This window comes from Nyctereutes procyonoides, unplaced genomic scaffold, assembly GCF_905146905.1.
Source record: "Nyctereutes procyonoides isolate TBG_1078 unplaced genomic scaffold, NYPRO_anot_genome, whole genome shotgun sequence".
In the NCBI taxonomy this organism is placed as follows: domain Eukaryota; kingdom Metazoa; phylum Chordata; class Mammalia; order Carnivora; family Canidae; genus Nyctereutes; species Nyctereutes procyonoides.
The window spans coordinates 16,843,359-16,867,228 of record NW_026575120.1 but is presented as its reverse complement, the minus strand read 5'-3'; the positions used below and the strand labels follow the sequence as shown (position 1 = coordinate 16,867,228).

The window sequence follows — 23,870 nt, the reverse complement described above, 5'->3', positions numbered from 1 at the left end:
CTCACATAAATCCTTAGCAGTGGATTACAGATATAAATCTGATTTGTCAAAAAGAGAAAACTAAAGGTGCACTTCTGTTTTGTAGAGTATGGGCACTTATGGAAAAATCATAAAGTCTATACTTGCTGTGGTTAACTGACATGGTATCACCTAAGGTGATAGGGAGGTCTCCCCCACTGCTAGCATCATGGGGTCTGTTACCCTGCTCCTGGCTTTTTCATGCAGTTAATGTCCTGCATAAACATCAAAGCAGTGAACTCATTTTTCTTTTCTGTTGATTCTCCTCTAGCCTGATGAAGTCCTCCGATATCGATCAGGATTTATTTACAGACAGTTACTGCAAGGTGTGCAGTGCACAACTGATATCCGAATCTCAGCGCGTGGCTCATTACGAGGTAAGGACGGCTTTCCCACTCGATGTTTCAGTGGAAGAAAGAGGAATGCGGACTTGAGGACAGCTCCTTTTCTCCAGGTCTCGAGGAAGGTTTCCAGGGCCAGAGGCCTGGAGCCTTTACGGTGTGAGAACAGGCTGGGGCAAATGTTCATGTGCAGGATTGGAGTTGAGGCTTCTGGACATCAGTCTCCGGCTCTGGCTACTTCCTAGATTCTGGGTTTTTTTTTTTTTTTTTTTTGTACTTCAGCCACTGGAGACTCAGTGGGCTTTCTCTACTTGTTAAATCTGTCATTGCTCATCCCCTGAAGTTCCTTTCAGGGACAACAGGGCAGGATGCATTAGGGGCAGCTTCTCTTTTCTTCTGTGACCCTGGATATAAGCTCAAGAGGCCTTTTGTGAATCACTGTTCGGAGAGATGTGGCAACATCAGTGAATCAGCACCAAGTTCCTTCTTCGTGATGGCTGCTGGCCTAAATGTGTTTATCAGCATAAAGACTTACCCCATAAAGTTAAAACAAAGTCTAAAATCCGAATATTCGTAAGGGACATAATTCAGTGGCTCTGGCTCTTTAGGATGGGCACACAAATAAATGGCTGCCTTTCCATCTTCTTTTGAGAACAGAGAATGAGAGATGAGAGGTTGCCAATGTCTGTTGGGGGGGTGGGGGAGGAGGACAAGGTGCTGCACATGGACACAATGGGAAGCTGGGGGAGCCCCAGAAGCTGAGTGGTGCCCAGGGCATATTCGCTTTTGTAGAGAACATATACCAGTGGGAACATGAGTTTTCAAGTGTAATAACTTGTGAGTAATTTTAGATTGGAGGGCTTAGCCAGCAATTTTCTTTTTGTCTGACAAGTCTGACAAATGCCAGTTGTCACTGTCACTCACCAGACGTCTCTGAGCCTGCAGTTCCTCTGTGCACAGTGAAGGAAACAATATTAACATGTACACGTACACGCCCGAAACACAATAAACTGACCCTGTGTGCTTCTCAGGATTTTGAGGTGACCAAATGAGACCTCTTAAAATAGTATTTGTGAAAATGCTTTGGAAGTGATAAAGTGTGGTGTAACATACAAAATTATATTGCTTTTCACTATTAACTCCATTGCAGCAATATTCTGATGAAGGCAAATAAAACTTGCTCTTCTGAGAAAACTTTTAGAAATCAGAATCTGTGAAAAAAGTTAGCATATTTTTTTGTCAGTAGGCACTCAAATGTTAGAAGTAAATGTGAACTTAAAAGAATTATCTAAAATGGAAAATAACCATCTTTTGAAGTTAAGAACTTTCTCATTTCTGTGTATATTGCTTTGTAAACACACATGGTTTTATTAATATGATTTCCCCAGTGAAGAAGAATCAGGGAATATGTTCCTGCTCTCACATTCCATAGCTTCCTATTAGCCCTTTATGTTCTCCCTTTATTAGATTTTTTTGTTCGTTTGTAATCATCTTACTAGATTCTTGAGGACAGAAAGAGAGCTTTATTCATTTGATCTTCCATAATTCCTGGAAAAGTGCCTGCACTTCACAGATGTGCATTTAGCATTTGTTTACAAAAATATCCTGATGGCACAGTCCAGCACTGCTTTATTGTTACCTGAGCTAGAAAAGGAATGTCAGAAAATTAAAAACAATTTATTAAAAAAAAGAAAAAGCTCTTAGCTGCTCAATTAAGAATTTAGTTATTTGAACTCAAGTTTTCCTGTTACTACTCTGTATCCTTGCTGTGGCATAATTAAACTGTTTAGAGAATGTGTTATTATTTGTTGCATGTAGCATAGATGGGATAGGGAAAAGAAAGCAATTACAATAGATCTGCAATTAACAGTGTTACACATCATCAAAACAACATTAAATGCATTGCCATTAAGCGTGGATGGGGGCTCTGAATGATGTTTCACTCCCTTCTTCCAGGCAGAGGTGGGGCACTTCTTTCACAGACAAACAACACGTGTGCTCTTTCTGTAAAGCAGCTGGGGATGTGAACAGGGCTCACATCTCATGAGATCTCTAGTCTTCTAGCTTCTGTCGGGAGGCTTCTTCAGGTACTTCTTCATCTCTAAGAAGATGGCTTCCATCAGATGATTTTGAAGGCCATTGGAGAACTGATAACCTGATCCTATTCATTTGCCCTCTCCTTCCACATACACTCTCTCTGCTGAAATTGCATGAAGAGTGGGTCTCTAGGAGTCTGAAATCCCATTCAATTCATTGAAAATATTGTCACACTGAGTCTCAATGTTCTATCACTGATGCATTGCTTTAACTTGATTTTGCTCAACTAGAAAATATTCCCAGCTTCCCTACGGGACAAATCAAAAAGAATCTGCTGTGTCCTTTTTGCATGTCCAGCACTATTAGTGTTAGTTATTGCAGGGGATTCTGAAGCTGTGTGAGAAGTAGTCTCTGCCCTCAAGAAGCTCATAAACTTTGCCAGGAGGAAGAGCCATAGGTAGTTCAGTGTGGTATAAATACATGTGTGATCCTGAGAACGTGATCTGTAGAGTCCTACCTGCCGCTAAGGAGGTACTCACCTGATGTGATCTCACAAGTGTTGATTCTTCTGTCCATTTGACTTTCTGACATATGCTGCATCATGCTGTTAACTTTTTAGATATTTTCATATTCCAAATTCTAAAGAGTGTGTCACCACTCAGAGTTATTATGGTCAAGAAAGATTTGTTGGGATTGTCATGAATTATCTAGTCCTTGATAGATGGGTTACATTTTAGGGCTGTTGGAATGAGAAGCCTTAGAATCTCCAAGTAGGGCTTCAAGGAGCATCGGGGAGGCAGGGTTGGCTGGAGGGAGGATTTGTGTTCAGGAAACAAGGTGCACAGTAGTATGTTAGGGGTGTTTTGAGGGCAGAATGTAAAGGAAAGGGAACTTTGTACTCTTGTGTGGCTCTTAAGCATTTGGGAACTTAACAGTATAATCAAGCATTTCTGAGTAGCAGTCCCTTGGTGGTGGTCAAGCTGCATTGTTGGGAAAAGAACAGCGTTCGTACGACTTTTGCTTTGAGACTAGTATGCCAGTCTTTTGAAATAAAAAAAGAGAAACAGAACAGATGGGTTAATGCTTAATAGCTGCATGCTCCATTTAAAAGGCTGAACCTTTGTATAGGAGGACAGAAAAACCTAATATATGTCTAATGGACCAAACCCTTCAGGTTATATTTTTTAAAATCTCTTTCTGCATATGAAATCCTAAAGTGGAAAAAATGGGGAATATAAAGGCATTATTTTTCTTACTTGGTAAGCATTAATAACATGTTAATGTTTTGGTGGAAAATACAATTAGATGTTGTCTCTGCTCACCGAGTCAATCGAACAAGTAGGTATAGACAGAGGGGAAGAGAAAGCTTTCACATGTGCCTTTCAACATGCCTGAATTTATAGAGGTTAGGAAGAGTTTCCCAGTGAGTCCATTTGAGTAGTTTGTCATAGTTTTAAGTGGCTAAAGAATCATTTTCTGCAAAAAGATAGAATTTCTTACATGAGTGAAGGAGTGGTTTTCTGGCATGTAGGAAAAAGAAGATTTGTATAGAAACCAAAAGGACAGAAATTTTTCTTTTTTAAGTAAAGCTAAAGAAAAAATATGAATGAGTGATTTAGGAGGAAAGAGAGAACTCTTGTCAGGCGGGCCCAGTGAAGTCAGCATAAATGTGCCAGTCCCAGCTACTTACCCCTTCCTGGGAATGCTAATATCTCTTGTGTTGCTGTGCCATGTATGCAATTAATTGTTCATTGCAAAATCAGTGGCTCAAGTGTTCTGGCACCTTCAAACAAGATTGTAAGCTTCCTGAGGGTAGGCAAGAGTCGTGCACTAAGTTTCTTCATTTATTTCTATAGCACCTACCCTAGAATTCAGTCCATGGCTGTTGTTCTTGTGGGTTGTAGGTTGATGAAGAGGCTGAGGTTGGGGACTGGAGGAGGGATGCAATGGGTCAAGTTTAGTGGAAGCACTGATGGCTGGGCAGGAGAGGTATTGGTATAACTTGGGAGTCAGGGAGCTGGCCTCAAGGTGTAGGTGATGGTTTTATAGTTATAGGAAAGATGGTTCTCTACACTGATGAAAAACTCTTCAAACATCTCTGAATCTTGAGGTAATGTCAGTCCTGACAAATGAACCCTATTAAGCCACTCATGAGTGGCGGAGTCCAGGATTGTTCTCTAGTCAGGGAAGCAGCAGGCTCATAGGGCCTATAGAGGCTTGCTGAAACTGATTTTTCCTGTTTCTCTTGTTTTGATTGTCTTCCAACAGAACTTTGGCCTTCCTTAGCTTCTGTTTAATCCAGGGGAATAGCCAAAGGACAATCTTCTGGTCTCTATAAGTCTGGTAGTAGATGGGATGTAAGTGCTTTGGGGCTAGACACAACAAGGTGATAACTGAGGTTCCTAATATGTGCTGATTAAAGCAGCCTGATTTTCTGTATTACCATCACCTTTAATGACTTCTCTGTTCATCTCTCACACCTTTTTGACTTTGCTTTTCCCTTTTCTTTTTTCTAATTGTCTGAACATGCATGCAGGCTGGACAACTCCTCTTCCATGTCTGAGAGTCATTGGTCAGTATCATGTTCTGTTTCTGCAGCCCATGGGTTCTCACCGCACTGGAGTTGTGTCAGGGTGCACTGGGTCAGCAGCCATCCTGGGCATTGCAGGTAATATGCTCCTGGAGATGTGAATGCTAACTGGGGGAGGATAATAAAAGATCTTTATGGCAGGGTTCCTGTGGAAGTGCTTCTCTGCACTGTACATTGAGAATCATTCTTTGAGTCTTTCCAAATCTCTTAAAGTCATGACATGCTTAATTTCTCCCAGATGCTGTTAATACAATTATTGGCTCTTTTGCTGAGGCTAAAGCTATTCTTCTTACCCTTTGTGATGTCAGAGGACTTCAACCTATTCCCCAATGCCTAATAGTCTTTACCTCTGTTTCTTGATCATTTCATTGAAGATTCTTGAGCTTCTGTAAAGTTTCTACGTATTCTTATATTTTTCTGTTGTTTTATTCCAGCAAGTCCAGTCATTTTATCTTTTACCGATTGTTACTAGTCAAAATAGTTCACTGGAACACCAAATAAATGGTTAATAGAGAGGCCTAATGAAACAAGCAACAATAGGCTGAAGAATACACTCAACTCTGGGCAACTTACAGGTTGGCTAAGAACCATTGTTAGATGGTGTGTGCTTAATGTACATTGATTAAGGGTAGGTAGAGTATGCTCTGCAGCATGAGTACTCATTTGCTGAGAAGATATGACATCGCTTAGGGGATTTTAGGAACTAGGCTGCATTCCACTGCCTAGAACTCAATCAGATGGTCCCTGGTCCCCTGTAGCTGCAGGGGAGGTTGGAAAAAATAGTTTATATGTGCAGGAAAATGAAACGGGTCAACAAACACATAGGATCATCTCTGCCCCAGTCTACCCTGCAAGTCACCAAAAATCTATTCCTTTTTTTCTTTTAGCACATAGAGTACACAGAAACATGCTCAAGCCCTACCCAGTTACTTTGTCCAGCTCAAATTTCAGGGTCTCTAGGAAGGGAGTGGGTCTCTCCATGAGATGTGGATGTGATTCTTCTTGGTCCCACAGCTTGTGAGCAACACAGAAATGTTAACCTCTCCTCCTTTAGAGTGGTGATGATAGTGGTAATATTTCTTATTCAGAAAAAGGAGGAAAAGAAGACAGAGAGTAATCACTGGCATATAGCAGAGTTGGCATCCTACAGGGCAGGCATTAGGAAGTTCCTCTTTTCAGGGAGCAGGGGAAGTTCCCCGAATAGATTCTCTTCCTCTGTGAGAGGGACTTTCTCGTTCATTTTTCTTAATGAGACCTGGTTCTGCCCTCCACAATTCTTCCCTGTCCATTGTCCTTGCCACATCTGAAGTGGGTCTTCGGTCCTACACTTTCCTTGGGGACTGCCAGCATTCATAGCCCACTTTCTTCCAGATTTAAGGCGTACAGAATACTCAAACCTTTTCCAATTCAAAGTAATAATTGCTTTTGTAATACAATTCTCTCAGTAATATAGGAGGCTTCTGATTTACTTTTTTTCAGAAAGCTTCATGTGTTGTCACCATAGAGTTCCTTACTAGACACAATTTCAAGGCTGCTTGTTTATTTTATTGCTTCCTCATCTCTGTCTCTCTCTATTTTTCAGTTTAATGGCAGCCATCTTCAGATTATCTAAAAATAGGTGGAAAAATCACATCCTTAATCCATTATTTTTTTGCTAAAATCCTTAGTCACAATGCACAACTGAGAAGTCTCACTGGGTCTTCAGCATACAATGTCTTTTACTGTGATATCTTTCATTTTTAGTTACTGGAAGCAATTAGCAAATGACTTTTCTAACTAAGTCCCAGATTTCTGGAATGACTCTCCTTTTTTATTTCTATCTGCTAATGTGCCAGTTACACATTCCAGTTCTTAGGGTTTTTTGATTCTTTTGCAAAAGCCTGACCAACAATCAATAGTAGACAATTAGTAGCAAACAACAAATATCAAGTGTTATATTTTTCCATCCTCTTTTGGTTCTTTTAGAATTATAACCATCTCCTAGCACAGAATCATCTAGTTCCCCTAGAATGGTAAGCTCAATAGGCAGGTGACCTACCTTCCATGGTGTTGTAGTCAATAGTTTTGCCAGTGCTTTATCACTATATATCCTGGACATGTTGCTTTGTCCCCTCTCCCACTCCCTGCCACTTATCACCCATCTAATCTAAGTCACTGTCAAATATTTACATTTTCTATTATAGGAGAACCTCAATTTCTATGTTGGACAAGTAGGCTAAATTTAGTAATAAACAAAGAAGTAAAAATTATTTATTACTCACATTATAGCCCGTTGTGGGTTTCCAGAGGGGGATTTTGTGCTGCATAATCATTTAAGACTCAAGCTAATAGAGGTTCCACCATCTTTGCTCCTGATAATGCCCTGATGATCAAGATCCAGCTGGCACCTAGGGCACTAATGGGCAATGTGGGTGATTTGTGCAGGACATTTTGGGGGGCCAGGCCCAGAAGAGGCATTATGTCCACACACATTCCACGAGCCAGAACTCAATTGTATCTTCTTCTGACTGTATGAGAGGCTGGGAAATGGGGTTAGCTATGTGCCCACGAAGAAAATGGAACCAGTTCGGTGAGCACATAGCATTGTGTCTGTGCACTTTGTGTGTGTGGCAGAGACTACAGGGCACGTGGTGATTAGGACCTGTTTGGGGGATATTGGCAATGAAGTGGAGGTGGAGAAGACACAGAAAGAGAGGACTACCTGTGCATCCCAAAGGGAGTGTGCTTGACAAAGAAACATGAACAATTCTGGAAATCAAGTGTCTGGGGGCCTCTGTGAAGATGATGTCTATTCATTACAGTGCTCTATAGGAAACAGAAGGAAACACATTGTTTGTCTAAAAGACAAGGGAATAATATGCTATCAAATTAGAATTTTCTCTAATTCCTCTGACTTAATTGGTCAACACAGAGATTTTCCAGTTGGAATTTGGGGCCTGTGTACTGAGTGGCATGTCTGACATGAAGGATTTCTTCTCCGCTCCACCTTTTTGGGCTTAGGCAACTAGTCCCCCAGGCCCTGAGCTTCAGGCATCACTTCAGGCTGCACTTCCCACACTCTGGTGGTCTGGGAGCAGCTCCCGGCAGGGATCAAAGTGTGTGCCGAAGGTGAGGACACATATATGGTATCACAGCATCTTTTGGATGTTTGAGAGAGATTTCCATGTGCTCTCCCTTGTAAGAAAGGTCATTCCTCTGCTGAGAGGCTAGGTTATTATTGGCACTCGACTCTGATCTTGTTTCCTGATTTGCTTTCGCCACCAAATTCATGGCCATGTCCAGCAACTAGACAAAGTTCTTGCAGGATTTTATTATACTCACTTTTACCTCTGGATACTATAATTTTCTTTTCCCTGTTTTATTTTAAATCTGTATCTCTCAATTATTTATTTTGTTCTCTTGCATTAGATGTAGATATAACTTGATCTGTTATAGTCTTTGATGAAAATAGTAGGGTATAAGTATATAAATATTTAATCTTTTTATTTTAGCATTTTGTTCCTTTTTGGCAGCGGCAGTAAATTCACGTGATTCAAAATTCAAGAAGCATGAAAGTGCGTGTAATGTGAAAAGTCTCCCACCTATTCCTTAGCTCCCCAGTTATTCTCAGATGAAAAGAATGTGACCAATTTCCTTTGAAATTTTCTGTGCATATAGATGCAACTTAATTTTTCCTTTGAAATATTTTCTGAAAATGACAACATGCTAGATCCTCCATTTTTTATTTGTTTTAATTGTGGCATAGATATTTTTATATAAATTATCATAATTCATAAAGAAATATTTACTGAATTGACTGATAACTCCTTGGTAGCACTGATAAAAACCAGTAGAAAAAAAAAGATTTTCTCACTGAACACTCATTGAGTGAGGCACGTGTCTGTTGATTTTCTGATCCAGCCTGTGCTGGTTGGTTATTAACAGTGACAATTTTTCTTTCAGCTTTCCATTCCCAGTATTCACTTGAAAACATATGAATTCCTAACCTTCTCATCACTAAGCCATCTGGGTTTGTTGATTTTTTTTTTTCTTAAGATATTAGCAGACAGAAGATTCTTAAAGGCTAATGACCTAAGTAAGTGGGCTTGAGTGTTGATCTAAGCCATGTGTCTTTTCTACATTTCTTCTGATGATGGGAGAAGGTGTTGAGGACAGCATGCTTTCCTCCTTCTCTGTGATTTGATAATTTAATTAGTTTCTTTAGGCGTTTTCTAAGATGAGTTAATTTGGGGTAGAATTTTTCTAGTTTTGATTTACATCCTTTTTTCTGCGAATCCCATAAAGGACATAAGTGCACCTTATTGGGAAGTACACATGCCACTCTCCTGTGCCTACTGCTCCTGTCTTCTTGCTCAATCCTTCAGGTATCCTTGATCCCTGGGAGGCCACCATCATGCCAGCTGCCAAAAAGGCTCCTATGTCCACTCTACTGATTCAGATATGGAAACAGCCCTTCCTTCACCTTAAAGAACCTGCAGGCAGTTTGAGAGTTTTTAGATTTTACTAAGAAAATAGGAAAAACGGAACAAAACTCTTTTCTATCTGCTACCAATCTTCCTCCTCTAGGCTTCTAGAGGACCGGTTCTGGCCTCACAGTTGCAAACTTCACCTCTGACCTGAAACGTTGCCCTACTTTCCGATCCAAGAAATCCTAGTAATTTCTTGTTTTCATTAATTCTTTATAGCTAATCAATCACTTATTGCAGATAAGTTCTGGAAACTAAGCTTCTCCAGGTTTTGCCTGAACAGTGCCTCTTTATCTCATTCCCCAGTGTTCTATGGCCCTAAAGCCAGCCCTGTGTTTAACCTAGGAGTCCATTGGGATGCTGTCATTTGCTTGAGAGCCCCAGAGTGATGTCTTCATCTTTTTCACTTCATGAAAAAGTTCATGCTCCCTTTTGACTCACCTGCTAAACTCTGTTTTCTGTCCATGGAATAAATTCACTCTCAGCTTATCCTCAGAGCAGGCAAAGTAGGGCTGAGTTATTAAAAGAACTTCTGGTCTACTCAAGGTCAGAAGGCCTGTGTTTTAAGTACAGACTTAACAAAGTAACTTAACCCTTCTAGATTTTAGCTCCTTCTTCTGTAACATGAGAAGATTCAGTCTTCTTTCATTTTATTTCCACTCCTCATGCCCATCCCCACAGGTAAGTATTGTATTAGGTTTGACATGTTCTTTATTTGTATATGTTCTTTAAAATATGTATTGCAGGGGCAAGCCCTGGTGGCGCAGCGGTTTAGCGCCGCCTGCAGCCCGGGGTGTGATCCTGGAGACCCCGGATCGAGTCCCACATCGGGCTTCCTGCATGGTGCCTGCTTCTCCCTCTGCCTGTGTCTCTGCCTCTCTCTTCGCTCTCTCTGAATGAATAAATAAATAAATCTTTAAAAAAAATATGTATTGCAGTGTGGACATGTATACTTTAATTTTTATTTCCGATTAGCTTAGATTTACAGAAAAATTGCAAATACAGAGTATTTCTATATATCCCGACCCAGTTTCCCCCATCATTAACATCTTGCATTACTATGGCACATTTGTAATGGCTACTGAACCAATATTGATACATTATTCTTCTTATTATGTAACACACATTGTAAAGTGTGAAATCCATACTTTATTTAGATTTCCCTAGGTTTTTACCAAATGTCCCTTTTCTGTTCCAGGATCCCATCCAGGACTGCACATTACATTTAGCTACCATGTCTCCTTAGGCTCTCGTAGGCTGACAGGGTCTCAGCTTTTCCTTGTTTTTGATGGCCTCAATAATTTTGAGGACTACTGGTCAGATATTTAGTTGAATGACACCCAGTGGAGATTTTTTGATGTTTTCCTCATAACCAGTCTGGGGTTCTACGTTCTTGGTGAGGAAAATCTCAGAGGTAAAGCACCATTCTTATTTGGTGCTTTACCTCCATTCTTATTCCATCATATTAAAGGTATATCATCAATATGACTTATCACTCTGAATGTTCACCGTGATCTTCTAGCTCAAGGTAGTGTTTGTCAAGTTAATCCAGTGTAAATTTACTCTTTTTCTCCCTTTCTATAGTGTGCTTTTTGGAAGGAAGTCATTATGCACGGCATAGGCATGTATTTTTAATGGATACAAATGACATTGTGATGTGAATCTCATCCTTATCTTGCTATTTCAGTGAGCAATGTATTTCTAGGACCATTCATGATCCTACACGATGTCAAATGTCTTGCTCCTAACTGCTGTACAACATTCCATTTATCATATTTTGTTTTCCCATTCCTTCAGGGATTAGATTGCTTCTGGTGCCCCGCTCACCCAAGCAATGCTGTGACAAACATCCTTAGACAAGTTTCCTGAAGAACCTGTGTGGGAATTTATGGAATTTATATGAGATGGATATATAGGCAAGAGTAGACCTTGTGCATCAGAAGTCATATTATTACTTATCTAAGCCTTGCTTAGTAGCGAATTGGTACATCAGGGGTCCCATATTCACATTTCTGCCTTTTTTTTCTTTCAGCTGTTCAGCTTTCTCATTTTTTTCTTAATCTGTTTGATATTTGATATCTTGTTATTTTAAATTGTCTTTCTCTATTATGAAGTCTGAACAACTTTGTGTATATTTTTTAGTCTTTGTTTTCCTTTTTTTGTGATTTCTATTTATATCTTACGTCAATTTTTCTATTGGTATTCTAGTATTTTTCTGTTTGATTTCTTCATATATCCCTTGTTGGATTTAGGCATTGTAAATATCTTCTGTTCAGTTATCTTATTAAAAGTATTCATGACGCCCTTTGTTAATTTTGTTTGGTAATCTTGTCAATTTTTATGTGATAAATTCAACAGACTTTTTGCCTTATACTTTAAGAAGTTCCTCTCATTGATAGAAACATGAAATATACCAGCTTCTATTAATGTGACACTTCTATTGTTTGTATTCATTTCTTTAACTCTATTTGGAGCCTACAATTATATATTGTTATGAGGTAGGAATCCACAGTGATTTTCCTGTGTCTAGTTCACCCATTTTCCTACCACCACCTACATCTCTTTCTTTCTCATAATTTGTGGTGGCACCTTTATCATATGTTAATTTTCTTCAGGTACTTGACCCTAAATCAGATCTTTTTATACTGTTCTACAGTTCTATTTCTTTTTATCTGGGCCAGCGCATGCTGTACTTAATTTCCATCCCTTAGAATTATGTTGTAATATCTGAGAGTGACAAGTCATACCTCTTTCCTCTTCTGTTGCAGAGGTGACTTAGCTATTTATGCAGTGTGTAATTTTGTTGTTCATGTAAATGCTTGAGCAAATTCACAAATTCAGTTGAAATTTGTATTGGAATTCCATCAGATGTAAGAATTAACTTGAAGATAATTGGTATCTTTATAGTATTGGGTCATTGTAGCAGGAATATCTATGCACTTACTCCATTGAAGCCAATTTCTATATTAAAATTTCAGAAAAATGTAATATATAACACATGAACACGCATATAATTGTTGTGGGATTTAGTTCTTAATAATACATGTATTCTTATCTTTTGCTAAGGTTTAATTATTGCTCTTCAACTAAACTGCAGTCATTTTGAAGGCGAGGGCCATGATTTTAATTTCTTTCATTGTATTTGAACCTAGTGGGGCATAATGAATACCAGGATTTGTTTTTGTTTTTATTTTTGTTTTGTTTTATTTTATACATTGTTGCCTCTTTTCCTGCCTCCCTCCTGGTTTGCTTGCCCCTTCCATCTGCCTCCCCTGGGTCAAAATGCCTAATGTGGCTGTGTAACAGTAGCTCACACCTACCTCCATTTATTGAGTAAGGCTAAGCACTTTTTTTTGCAGTGTGGTGCATTTCCTCTGGGGATGAGCCATGTAACTTAAAACTCTGCTGTGTCAATAAGTCAAGGTGAGTTTTCAGCTTTATACAACTGCATTCCCAGCCATTAGAAAGATGTTAACATTTATTGCCAAGCTGTCTCTTAAATATCCTGTAATAAAAAGCCAAAATATGCTATCTTTTTTTTCCAATTTCACCCTTAAGCTGCATTTTCATTACTACATTTTCTTTGTAAAGTGCTATCACATTCTTTATTGAAATTTTTACTGTTTCAGGTGATCCCATAATAGTCTCCTTTGATCTGAAGGGAAAAAAAGTTTCATTTTCTTAAAAGAAAGTATCATAGGGATCCTCTTTATTTTGCTAGTGACATGACTAACCCCTACCCTTTTGGTTATTGCTGTGTGTCTGCTTTTCAACCTATATAATTAAGATAATCCAGAGACATGATTTGACCTGTACCCTATCCAAATGCATGTAGTAATAAGCTATATGATAATGAGGTTTTCCTGGTTTAAAAGTCGTTTTAATCTGATTGTGTCACTGTGCAAGGAATTAATCAAGTCAGTTTGCTTTGGGACTGTGTGTAGTGAGAAAACAAGACCACATTTGAAAGAAATAATTAAAAGTCTGATGCTGAATAGGTTGAGACCTCTAAAAGAAGCATGAGATCCCTCAGCTCTAGTACTTGAAGAACGCAAATGTCTTTGGAATGGCTTGGCATGCCTGAGATAAGACACTGGTGGTGATATTTATGGACTAATCAATATTCTGATTCAATTGAAGAGGAAACAAAGTTTTGAAGTTAATCTGATGTCATTGGGTCTTTATGGCATTTAGAATTTTTTATGAAATGTTTTCTGGTTACAGGAGTAAGAAGCAATGTTTACTATACAAGCACCTTAAAGACCAAAGTGTGTATTTGCTCAGAAAAGCAATCTTATAGGTAATATAATAATGTGACAGAGATGCACATTCCCTTTTTAATAAAAAATAAAGAATGGTGCTGGGTTGTAAGGTCCAGGGCAATCCCTTTAATTTTTTGAAAGAGATGGAGCACCTGTGTAAAACTTGTTCGCCTCCCTTCAGCATGCTCAGCCCTTTAGGGCTGACTCTGGAACTCAGAAAGGTCTCATCCTGCCCTCTGGGAATGCTCATGTGGGAAACTGCAAGTCTCTGCAGCTTGTTTTTGTGACAATGGTGTACAGAAGAACACCCTGGTTAATGTGCTTATATTTAGGTCAGCCAAGTAGTACAGGATTCTGAGAGGTGGGTGACTTGCAGCTATTTCTGAACATTTTCTTCCGAGTTAGGAGCATGATGATGAACACCCCTGATGTTTGCCTGCATTTATTCTCCCAACATATTTTTGAACATCTACACTCTGTAAATGTACCATAATAGATTCCATTTGCTTCCTCTATGGGGATCCCTAGATGAAAAAGACAAAGATATTGCACTTATTTCGGATAGGGAGTTAAGGCAGGAGCAGAAATGACAGCCATACAAATGAGAAAGGGGTAAGCAGCCTGAAAGAAGCATAGCTATGTGTTATTCATCACAGAGATTTATGATGACTTGGTTAGAAAGGAAATGCAATTTGACTTATTCTTCTCTATTTAATGAAATGTGAAAAAAATAAAAAGAGCTGCCTGTGTCTTGTCTGTAGACTAGGTAATGTATTATTATATATTTAATAATTAAAAAGGGGAAATGTGATTGCTTCACATACAGAACAAAGCCTTGATTATGGCAGCACAGCTCTAAAAATTATGGCTGCTCAAGGTCACACTTCAGGAAATCTTGCTTTTTTTTTTACTTGGACATTTGTCCTGTGTGTAATCATAAGGAAGTACTTATCCATGTCTTCAGGAAATAGTCATTTGTAATGCTCTGAGTTAAAGGGAGGGAAGGAGGAAGGAAGGAAGGAAAGGGAAACAAAGCAAAATGCTTACAGTGATGCTTGCTGTTTGGTTCCTAGAATTTTAGGAGTTTGTAGCTCTGAGAACTGTATATATGTAAGATATTTGGAATGGGATTTCTCAAACTGGGCACATGGATGTAATCTTGAGATTCTGCATATTCTTTTGGACTTTTTTTTTTCTTTTCTTTTCTTTTTTTTTTTTTTTTAGAATGGGGAGATTGTGGAGAGACAATCTTAAGCAGGCTCCACTCCCAGCACGGAGCCCAACACAGGGTTCAATTTTCATGACCCTGAGATCATGACCTGAGCTGAAATCAAGATTCAGACACTTAACTGACTGAGCCATCTGGCCAGTTTTAAGTCCAGGTGCCCCTAGACTTAAAAACTTTGTATTTTTATTTCATTTTATTTTTCAAAAGATTTTACTTATTTATTCATGAGAGACACACACACGAGAGAGAGAGAGAGAGAGAGGCAGAGACACAGGCAGAGGGAGAAGCAGGCTCCATGCAGGGAGACCAATGAGGGACTCAATCCCAGGATCCCGGGATCACAACCTGAGCTTAAGGCAGACGCTCAACCACTGAGCCACCAAGGCATCCCTACTTAAAAACTTTTTAATGATAATTTTTAATGTGTATATTTGACCATCTGGATGTAAAGATGAAACATTCTTCTTTTCTGTGATAACAATTAAAAGACATTTTAATAAGATTTTAGATTAAAAAGTTATTGTTTCTCAGGCAGGAGTCATTGGATCCTTGAGAATTTCTTCTTTTGCTTATAGTTGAGAAACATTAGCTTAAACCGTATTGCATATCGGAATTCACTATTTGATTACTTCTTTGTGGAGCTCAATTTTTTAAAAAGATTTTATTTCTTTACTCATGAGAGACACACAGAGAGAGGCAGAGACACAGGCAGAGGGAGAAGCAGGCTCCCTGCGGGGAGCCTGATGCAGTACTCGATCCCAGGACCCCGGGATCACGACCTGAGCCAAAGGCAGGCGCGCAAGCTCTGAGCCAACCAGGTGTCCCAAGGAGCTCAGTATTTTTAAATGGCTTTTGTGCCAATGATTTCCAAAGCTGGTCAAGCAATGATTTATATTATTAAAATAATCACTGAATTGATTTATTAATTTTCTAGGTGTGTCAGTGATGTTTTAAAATTTTTTTATACTGAAAAATTTGTGACTGGCTGCCTTTCTTTTGTGTATTCAAACTGAAAGCCATTTAGGAGAGCTCTGAGAGCTCTCAGGAGAAACTTCTAGTGGTGAAACGGACAAATCTGTACATTTGGAATGAAGAAAAAACTGTTTCCCTTTTTGTTTGATTCTTTTTCTCTCTGTTCATGTATATTAGGGATGTCCTATATATCTGTCTCTGTCCATATATTAGAGAGAGAGAGAGAAGCAGAGTTCTTTATTCTCTATTCTCATCATGTATTATCTATCTATCTGAGAGATGGGCATAGGCAGATACAAGAGAGAAGCTAGTGTAGATGCTCAGGGACAAGTTGCTGGGAACAGTCAGCCCAGGAGGCTTTGGTCTGGGGAAAAGAAAACAAACCCTGTGAATGGTAGGATGTGTTCTGCAACCCGGAGTGGAGAAGGAAGCAGAGGGTGGAGGAAGGTGAATGGCCTATAATTTAACCACTGTTTTGTTCGCTGGTGAAATACTGTGTTGGCCCAGGATGGAGCCCTGGGAAGTGAAGTTGAGAAATAGCCGCCACAGCAGTAAAGGTGAGAGAAGATTCATCTCCGCCGAGGGCTGCTTTGGGAAAGCAAGTGCACATTATCTTCTTTATCGATGAAGATTTCCTGTGTCAGAGCCCACTGAAGTTGGAGATGATTGGGACTGTGAGGAGCACCAACAGGGACCTCCGTGGCTCTAAAATAAGGTAGATTTATGCAGCGTATGGAAACTCAAGGCAGCTCTTCAAGGTAGAATCAGTCAGGGGGTAGAGATGTTTATTGGGTTCTAAATGTTCTTTTCTGCTTTTCAGAACATCTTTTTTCATCTGGCTTGCAAGCAGGGTTTGAAAAATAAGATGTCCTGCCCACTGCGGCTTGTCATACATTAACAGCCTGGTGTTAGGACCTTGGAACACAGCCACACAGGTTGGCAAGAACATATCCCACTGTGGGGTTTCATAAATATTTGCAAGGGGAGGAGGAAGAGAACACCAGAAAGTTCTTCCTGAGGAGTGGTGGCAGACATTAACTTGCAGATCAGGTCTCTGGGAACAACTGCCCTGGCTCACGCTTGGATTTAAAGTTCTTTGAAGACTTGCCCAGACTGAGAGGAGGCAGAGGATGAGCAAGGAGCTGATCCCTTGGCCTGTAGTACAGGCTATTTGGTGTATACTGTGTGCTCTTGCAGCCCTCCTGTGAAACCAGGGTGGCAGTCAAGGCCCTAGAGGGGACAAAAGGCTTGGTCAGGATACTGCCTCTTCCTGGATGGGTAGCACCCTTGAGGCCCTCGTCTGTTTCCCACCTAGCTCACCCATGGGGGGCTTTGGCCTGGACTTAGGGTCTTGCCTCACATCCAATACTTCTAGTTCTAGCGTATTTACCAACGAACCAGTCTCAATATAGAGGATGTTACAGGTGAGGAGTGTGTGACTGGCCAGCTGCTCCCCACTCCCCACGGTATGCTCCCCACTCCAGACCTTATTTATGCAGCAGTTTCACTGACTGAGGACCAGCCCTGTGCCAGTTATCATAGGCAAAATCTCATCTTATTCTCTCAACAACTCTGATGATCTGTAGGTATGGTTTTGTACTTGCCCTTTGAGGAAATTTCAGTTTAAAGAAGTTATGTGATTTGCCTAGCTGCAATGCCTATTGCTATTTAGGAAACTTCCCGAATACTACCTTGCCTGGCCCTGTCAGACTCCCCTTTTTCTTTATCTGAGGACAGGTGATGATGCAGTTGAATCTAGCTGTGTCCCCTTCAATTCAGCAACCATGTACTGTCCTATCCGTAGGTGTGGGGCCCTGAGCCTAAGGCTGAGGAATATGGGATGAATGGTGCTATCTCTCGGTCATTGCTTGGGTCCCCTGGATGGCTGGGATGAGTGTGCACACAATTGGCCCGGGTGTTAGGCCAGAGCCACTCTGATGCCTGGGCAGCAGCTGGCGCTGTGTTTCGGGGATGCGGGCTGCAGGGTTTGGGGGATTGTCAGGCTGGATGCACGGAGGAGGGCTGAGCGGGGTTCTGAAGAGGGAGGAAGGTTTCAGCAGTGAGACAGGGAAAGGAGACTCCAGGCCAGTGGTGGCACAAAAGCTCTGGAGGCAGGCCACAGGGGCATGGCACACATGTTGATTCTGCTGGAGCACAGAGAGAAGCGTGAGCTCATCGGGCCCCAGTGTCTGCTCCCCCCCAGCCCCCCGGCCACATAAGTGGAGGTCGAGGGACCTGGGCAACTCCAGAGGAGACAGACTGTGCGGTGGAAGGTCTTGCACTGAAACTAATCCTGCCTGGGTGTTGGTTGGCTCTCCATTTGGCCTAGAACTTCACGTAGCTTCCCTGCCACCCAGAAGGAAGAGAGGAAACAGGGTGACTTTGGCCAAAGGCGCAGAGAATCCCAGCTTGGATCCCATGAAGAGGCAGAAGGAAAGGCTGTGAAAACTGCTACTGACTCGTGGAACCTGCACTCACCCTGGTGTCTGGGGGTGTGGGGGCGCCCGAGGGAAGCAGATCCCATTCTCATTAGCGCACTGAAGGCAGAACTGTAGGTCTGCACTTTCAAAAGTTTGTTTTGTTTTGTTTTTTAAATACCACTGAGACAATGGTCAAGGGTTGTGGTGAGCGGACAACTGTGAATTGTTTTGCAAACTGCTGACTTAAGCACTCATCCTTTGTCTTCCTTTCTCCCTCCTGTGCTACGCAGCACGAAAAGAAACATCCCCAGATGGAATACCAATTTCTTGTTTCCGTTTTCAGTGCCCACCAGGGTAACTGGTGCAGGGCCCACTTCTCTGAAGGGACCGGTGGGGAGGATTGAGGCTGGCGTGGCAGGTTAAACGGCCTGAGACTTCGGATTTCCGTGTAGCTGCTCCCACCCCGAAAGCCAACCAGAGGGGAGAGAATGAGGTTGTTCTGACCCACGGGGGTCACAGCATAAACCTCCCCATCTCCTCACATGCCCTAGTGGCTATTTAAGACTGAGTGGGGTGGAGGGGAGGTGTTGGGGGGCAAAGAAAAAGGAAATGTGGAAAAATCAAAAGTCACAGCTGTATTTTTAAGCACTTATTTTGCTTTTCAGGTTCATTTTGTGATAGGAAGGGACAAGAACTTCTGTAAGCAGTGTCTTGTATAAACCCTAAGACACTGGGCAGCCCAGGTGGCTCAGCGGTTTGGCGTCACCTTCAGCTCAGGGCGTGATCCTGGAGCCCCGGGATCGATTCCCGCGTTGGGCTGCCTGCATGGCGCCTGCTTCTCCCTCTGCCTGTGTCTCTGCCTCTCTCTCTCTCTCTCTCTCTCTGTGTGTCTCTTATGAATGAATAAATAAAATCTTTAAAAGAAAAAAAAACCCTAAGATACTTGTGGTGATGTGAATGGAATATCCCACATTACTCTGGATGTGCAAGGACGCCATCAGTTTGCAATTTGTGGAATGGAAAATGTTTATTACAAAGTATGGGGAAATTTTTATATGCAGCATTAATGTAACGGGTTATAAAAAATAAATCTGGGGAGAAGGTTTATATTTTGAGCCCCAGAGCCTGAGCTTTTCAATCAATACTCCACTGATGAGAACAGTTTCCCAATTGATGTATCAGGGCAGCCAGTCAAAGCAAAAAGGGAGCTCCTGGGGAGGAAGCAGGTGTGACACTAGATTCTCCCCTCAGCCTAGGGACAACTGAGATTCTGAATCGAATTTCTGTAACTGTAAATTCTAGAGTTAACTGTGTTGGCTAGAAATTGCACTAAAAAGCAGTCTCATGGTCTGGTGATCATGGTGTTTCATAAGGATACCTTGCAGCTTTCAATTTCTTTCTCTGAATGCATGATAGGGCAGATGCAGTGGTATTTCTACACGTGTATTTATGAGTCAGGTGTAGAAGGGTCTCTTTGCAGGAATGCACTGTAGAGGTGTTCAAGCCTTTAGCCAGGACCATTCATGGAGGTCTGCCCCGGGTCAGGTGGTATGACGGGATGCCTGGCCATAAATACAGGCGGGAGGGGAGGGCTTTCAAGGCCAAGTCCAGAACAGATATATGATTGGACAAGGGTCTTGGAAATGATGACGGTTATGACAGGACCATAAAATGGAATTGTTGATGAGAGCTTAGTGAGCGGATTTGGAAGCACAGGCCCAGAGGGGGCTTCTGATGGCTTTGCCTTGGGTTTCTAAGCTGAGACCAAGTATTTCTGCATTTGTTACTCTTCCTCTTCTGAGCTTTCACGGTCTTCTCTGCTGTCAGTAGGATGAGATTCCCTTTGCCGCTGTCCCCGAATCTCCCTACTACTTCATCTCCAGGTTCCCGACCCCCACTAATATAATCTTGTCACACAATAGCATCCCACTTACGTGATAACTGCTGGCCAGTTGGTACCCAGATGAGACAGAGCCCCCAGGAGGAGGGGACTGGGGCTGTGGGATTGGGACATGCCTGGGGTGGGAGCACTTGCATCCATAAGGAAAGGGAGTTAGAGGGGCAGGGGGGGACAGTATGTGTCTGAACTGTTTCACCATGTGCCTTCCTGCTCCAAACAGTGAACCTTGCTGAAGGCCTGTGGCTTCTGCCTTAGTCATTTTTCTCCCATCCTTTAGTCGGTCCACAGTGAGCAAAAAGCCTAAGTAAACTCCTGTAGAAGAAGCCTAACTATTGACTCTCCTTATAGATGGTGCCTGGGATCATCTGGTTGGTAAAATGGTTTATGGGATGCAGCATAGTGTTGCATGTATTTCCTCCCTAGGTGTTCCAGGTTTGAGTTAGGATCCATAGTGTAGACCTGTAGTGCTGTTGTTGTGTGTTGAGCAAAATACATTTGTGAAGCACTCAGTGTCTGAGTCAGGGAAGATCCCAATGCCTCTTAAAGCCAATGGAGCCTCTTCAGATTATGGTGCAGACAAGATTTTTCTCACTGAGGGTAATTCCCTCCTAAATGTATCACAACCTCCTGAGAAAGATGGTGAGTTTCAGTGTCCTAGTATCATGCCATATTATGTGCCAACATGAATAGATCAGTGGATTTTATTTTGTGGTATCTGTAGTTTAGTATGAATAATTTCGTGAAGCTAAAAATAAAAATTGACTTTTAACTTCTCCTGCCTCAGTCCACAGATAACTGATTCCAAAGGAAATTCCTTTTTTTTCAGTGAAAGTGGACATTCTGCTTAACAGAATGAGAATGCAGGAGAATGGGGAGAAATAAACATGTTTTGTTTTCCACGGATGGAAGCTTACCAATTGTCCTTGAGGAGTGTACAGATCTGGGGCAGAAAATACACAAATGTGTGCTTCTACCAAGATAGTGAAAAGTGTTGGGGGTGAGGGACAGGTCCATCACACTTTTCCTAAAGAAGGTATTGAGAAGGAGCTAGACGGATTGTAGTTACAGATGTCACATCTCAGGGGACCCCTCAACCTTGAGGAACTTCAGGGCCAGAAAAATGATGTAGGTAAAAACAAGTGGCCTCAGTCCTTGTGAGAACTGCAGGTTTGAAAACGTCAAGACGCAGCTTGTCACGAGCCATTCATTTTACTTTGAAACGTTTGCCAAATGTTGGACTTTTCAACATAACTCGGAGATAAGATTAAACGTCACCAGAGCTTTAGAAACACCCCCAAATGGAAAATGTGTAATGCTCGAAAGCCCTAGCAACGAATTTGCAAAAGGATTTTAAGGCAGCTGTTAAGTCCTGCTATTAGGAGAGAAAGGTCAGCCTTAGGCAGATTGGAAAATTGATGGAGCGTGTCTGTAGGACTTTCCTGTGCTCCTTGAGGGCCTCTCATGCAGACACTGAGCCTGCGGCTGCCCTCCCAAAGCACACAGCCTCTCTCCATCTCTCTCCACTTGTCCTCCCCTCTCTCTGCTGGTGATGAAAGGCAAGGTGGAGTTTCTGTTTTTTGTTTTTTTAAACTATTTTTCAGAGGTGTTTTAGGTTTCCAAAAAAATGAGTGGAGTATAGATAATTCCTATACAATCTCTTACCTCACTGTTTCTTCTATTATTATCATCTTGCATTCATGTGGTATTCTGTTATAGTTGTTGAACGTGCATTGACACGTCCTTATCACTAAAGTCTATAGTTGACCTCAGGGTTTACTGTTTGTGTTGTACATTCTATGGGTTTTCACAAATGCGTAAAAACATGTTTCCAACATTAGAGAACCTCACAGCAGATCTCAGTGCCCTCCACCTGTTTGTCTTTTTGTCTTTCCCTCCACCTAAGCCCTGGGTATCCACTGGCCTTTTCACTGTCTTCATAGTTTTGCATTTTCCAGAATGTCAGAGAGTTAGAATCATATAGTATACGGTCATTTGAGACTGGCTTCTTTCTCTTAGCAATACACATTTAAGTTTCCTCCAGGTGTTTTCATGGCTTGGCAGTTCATTTCTTGTTTTCTCTGACTAATGTTCTGTTATCTGGATGCACCATAGTCTGTTTATCCACTAATCTACTGCAGGGCATCTGGTAAGGTTTTTAACCCTTAGATTGTATTAAAATTGCTAAAATTGATAGGAGAAAGTGGCTAATTCAGGAAAAAGGTAAATGGCGCAACCTGCTATATTTTTAAGACTAAAATTGATAGGAGAAAGTGGCTAATTCAGGATGCACCATAGTCTGTTTATCCACTAATCTACTGCAGCGCATCTTGGTGGCTACTGGTAAGGTTTTTAATCCTTAGATTGTATTAAAATTGCTAAAATTGATAGGAGAAAGTGGCTAATTCAGGAAAAAGGAAAATGGCGCAACCTGCTATATTTTTAAGACTAAAATTGATAGGAGAAAGTGGCTAATTCAGGAAAAAGGTAAATGGCGCAACCTGCTATATTTTTAAGACTACTTTTTAAAGAATAGTTGTAGGTTTATAACAAAATTGAGAGGAAGGTACACACCTTCCCCCATTGTCAACATCTCATTAGAGTGGGACTTTTTGTTTTTAAACCCAGGATGAACCTACACTGACACATCATAACCACCTAGTCCATAATTTACTTCTCTCATGGTGTTACACATTCCATGGCTTTGGACAAATGCATAAGGACATGTATCCATCATTATAATCCCATCCAGAGTACTTTCAGTGCCCTAAAAATTCTCTATGCTCTGCTCATTCATCCCTGACTCTACCTCCACCCCTGGCAATGACTGAATTTTTTGTTTCCATAATATCTTTTACAGAATGTCATATAGGTGGAAACATATAGTACATAGCTTATTCTCATAGAATTTTTTCACTTAGTAATATGTATTTAATTTTCCTGGATGTCTTTGCACAGTTAGATAGCTCATTCATTTTTAGCACTAATATTCCATCGTCTGGATGTACCAGAGGTTATTTATCCACTTACCTGCTCGAGGACATCTTGATTGCTTCCAAATTTTGATAATTGTGAATAAAGCTGCTATAAACATCTGTGTGCAGATTTTTGTGTGGACCTCAAGTTTTCAGTTTTTGTTTAAATCCAGATTTTTTTTCCTGAATATCAAATAAATATAAAATTGAATCATATGAAATTACTGATACTTGACCTTTTTCACTTACAGGTAGTAGTTTAACATGGTTCCACAGGATGTATGCTCATAGGATATAGCTCAAGTACAGAAGTGTAGAAAATTGAAACTGAAACAGGATTTTTATTATAAATAAAGTAATAAAATTAGAGTAATATAAAATTATCTCTCAGGGCCCATCCAGACTTGTGTCACCCCAAGAATACCTTATCCCAGCCTGAAACTTCTCCCTCATCCTGGAAGAAGTGGACAATTGGAACATCTTGTCTGGGCAGCAACACTGCTGCATTTTGAAGCCTCCTCCTCCACCTGGAGATGTCAGCCCTCAGCTGCACAGTGACCCTTTCAGCTATGCCAGCTGATGCTCATAATGACCTGTTGGTGAGATGGCCAGTAGGTACCAAGTCACAGGCCCAGCCTTCTATGGCTTCTCCATCTGTAGCTTC

At 41.1% G+C, this 23,870-nt stretch overlaps 1 protein-coding gene across 1 annotated transcript in view; it reads left to right on the top strand.

Moving 5' to 3' along the window:
* Nucleotides 1-23,870, top strand: part of ZMAT4 (zinc finger matrin-type 4) — a 337,251-nt gene that overhangs the window by 67,883 nt on the left and 245,498 nt on the right. Inside the window, exon 2 of the mRNA XM_055335364.1 lies at nt 290-395. Coding sequence (XP_055191339.1) covers nt 294-395 — 102 coding nt within the window. The 5' untranslated portion in view covers nt 290-293. The remainder of the gene's footprint in view (nt 1-289; nt 396-23,870) is intronic.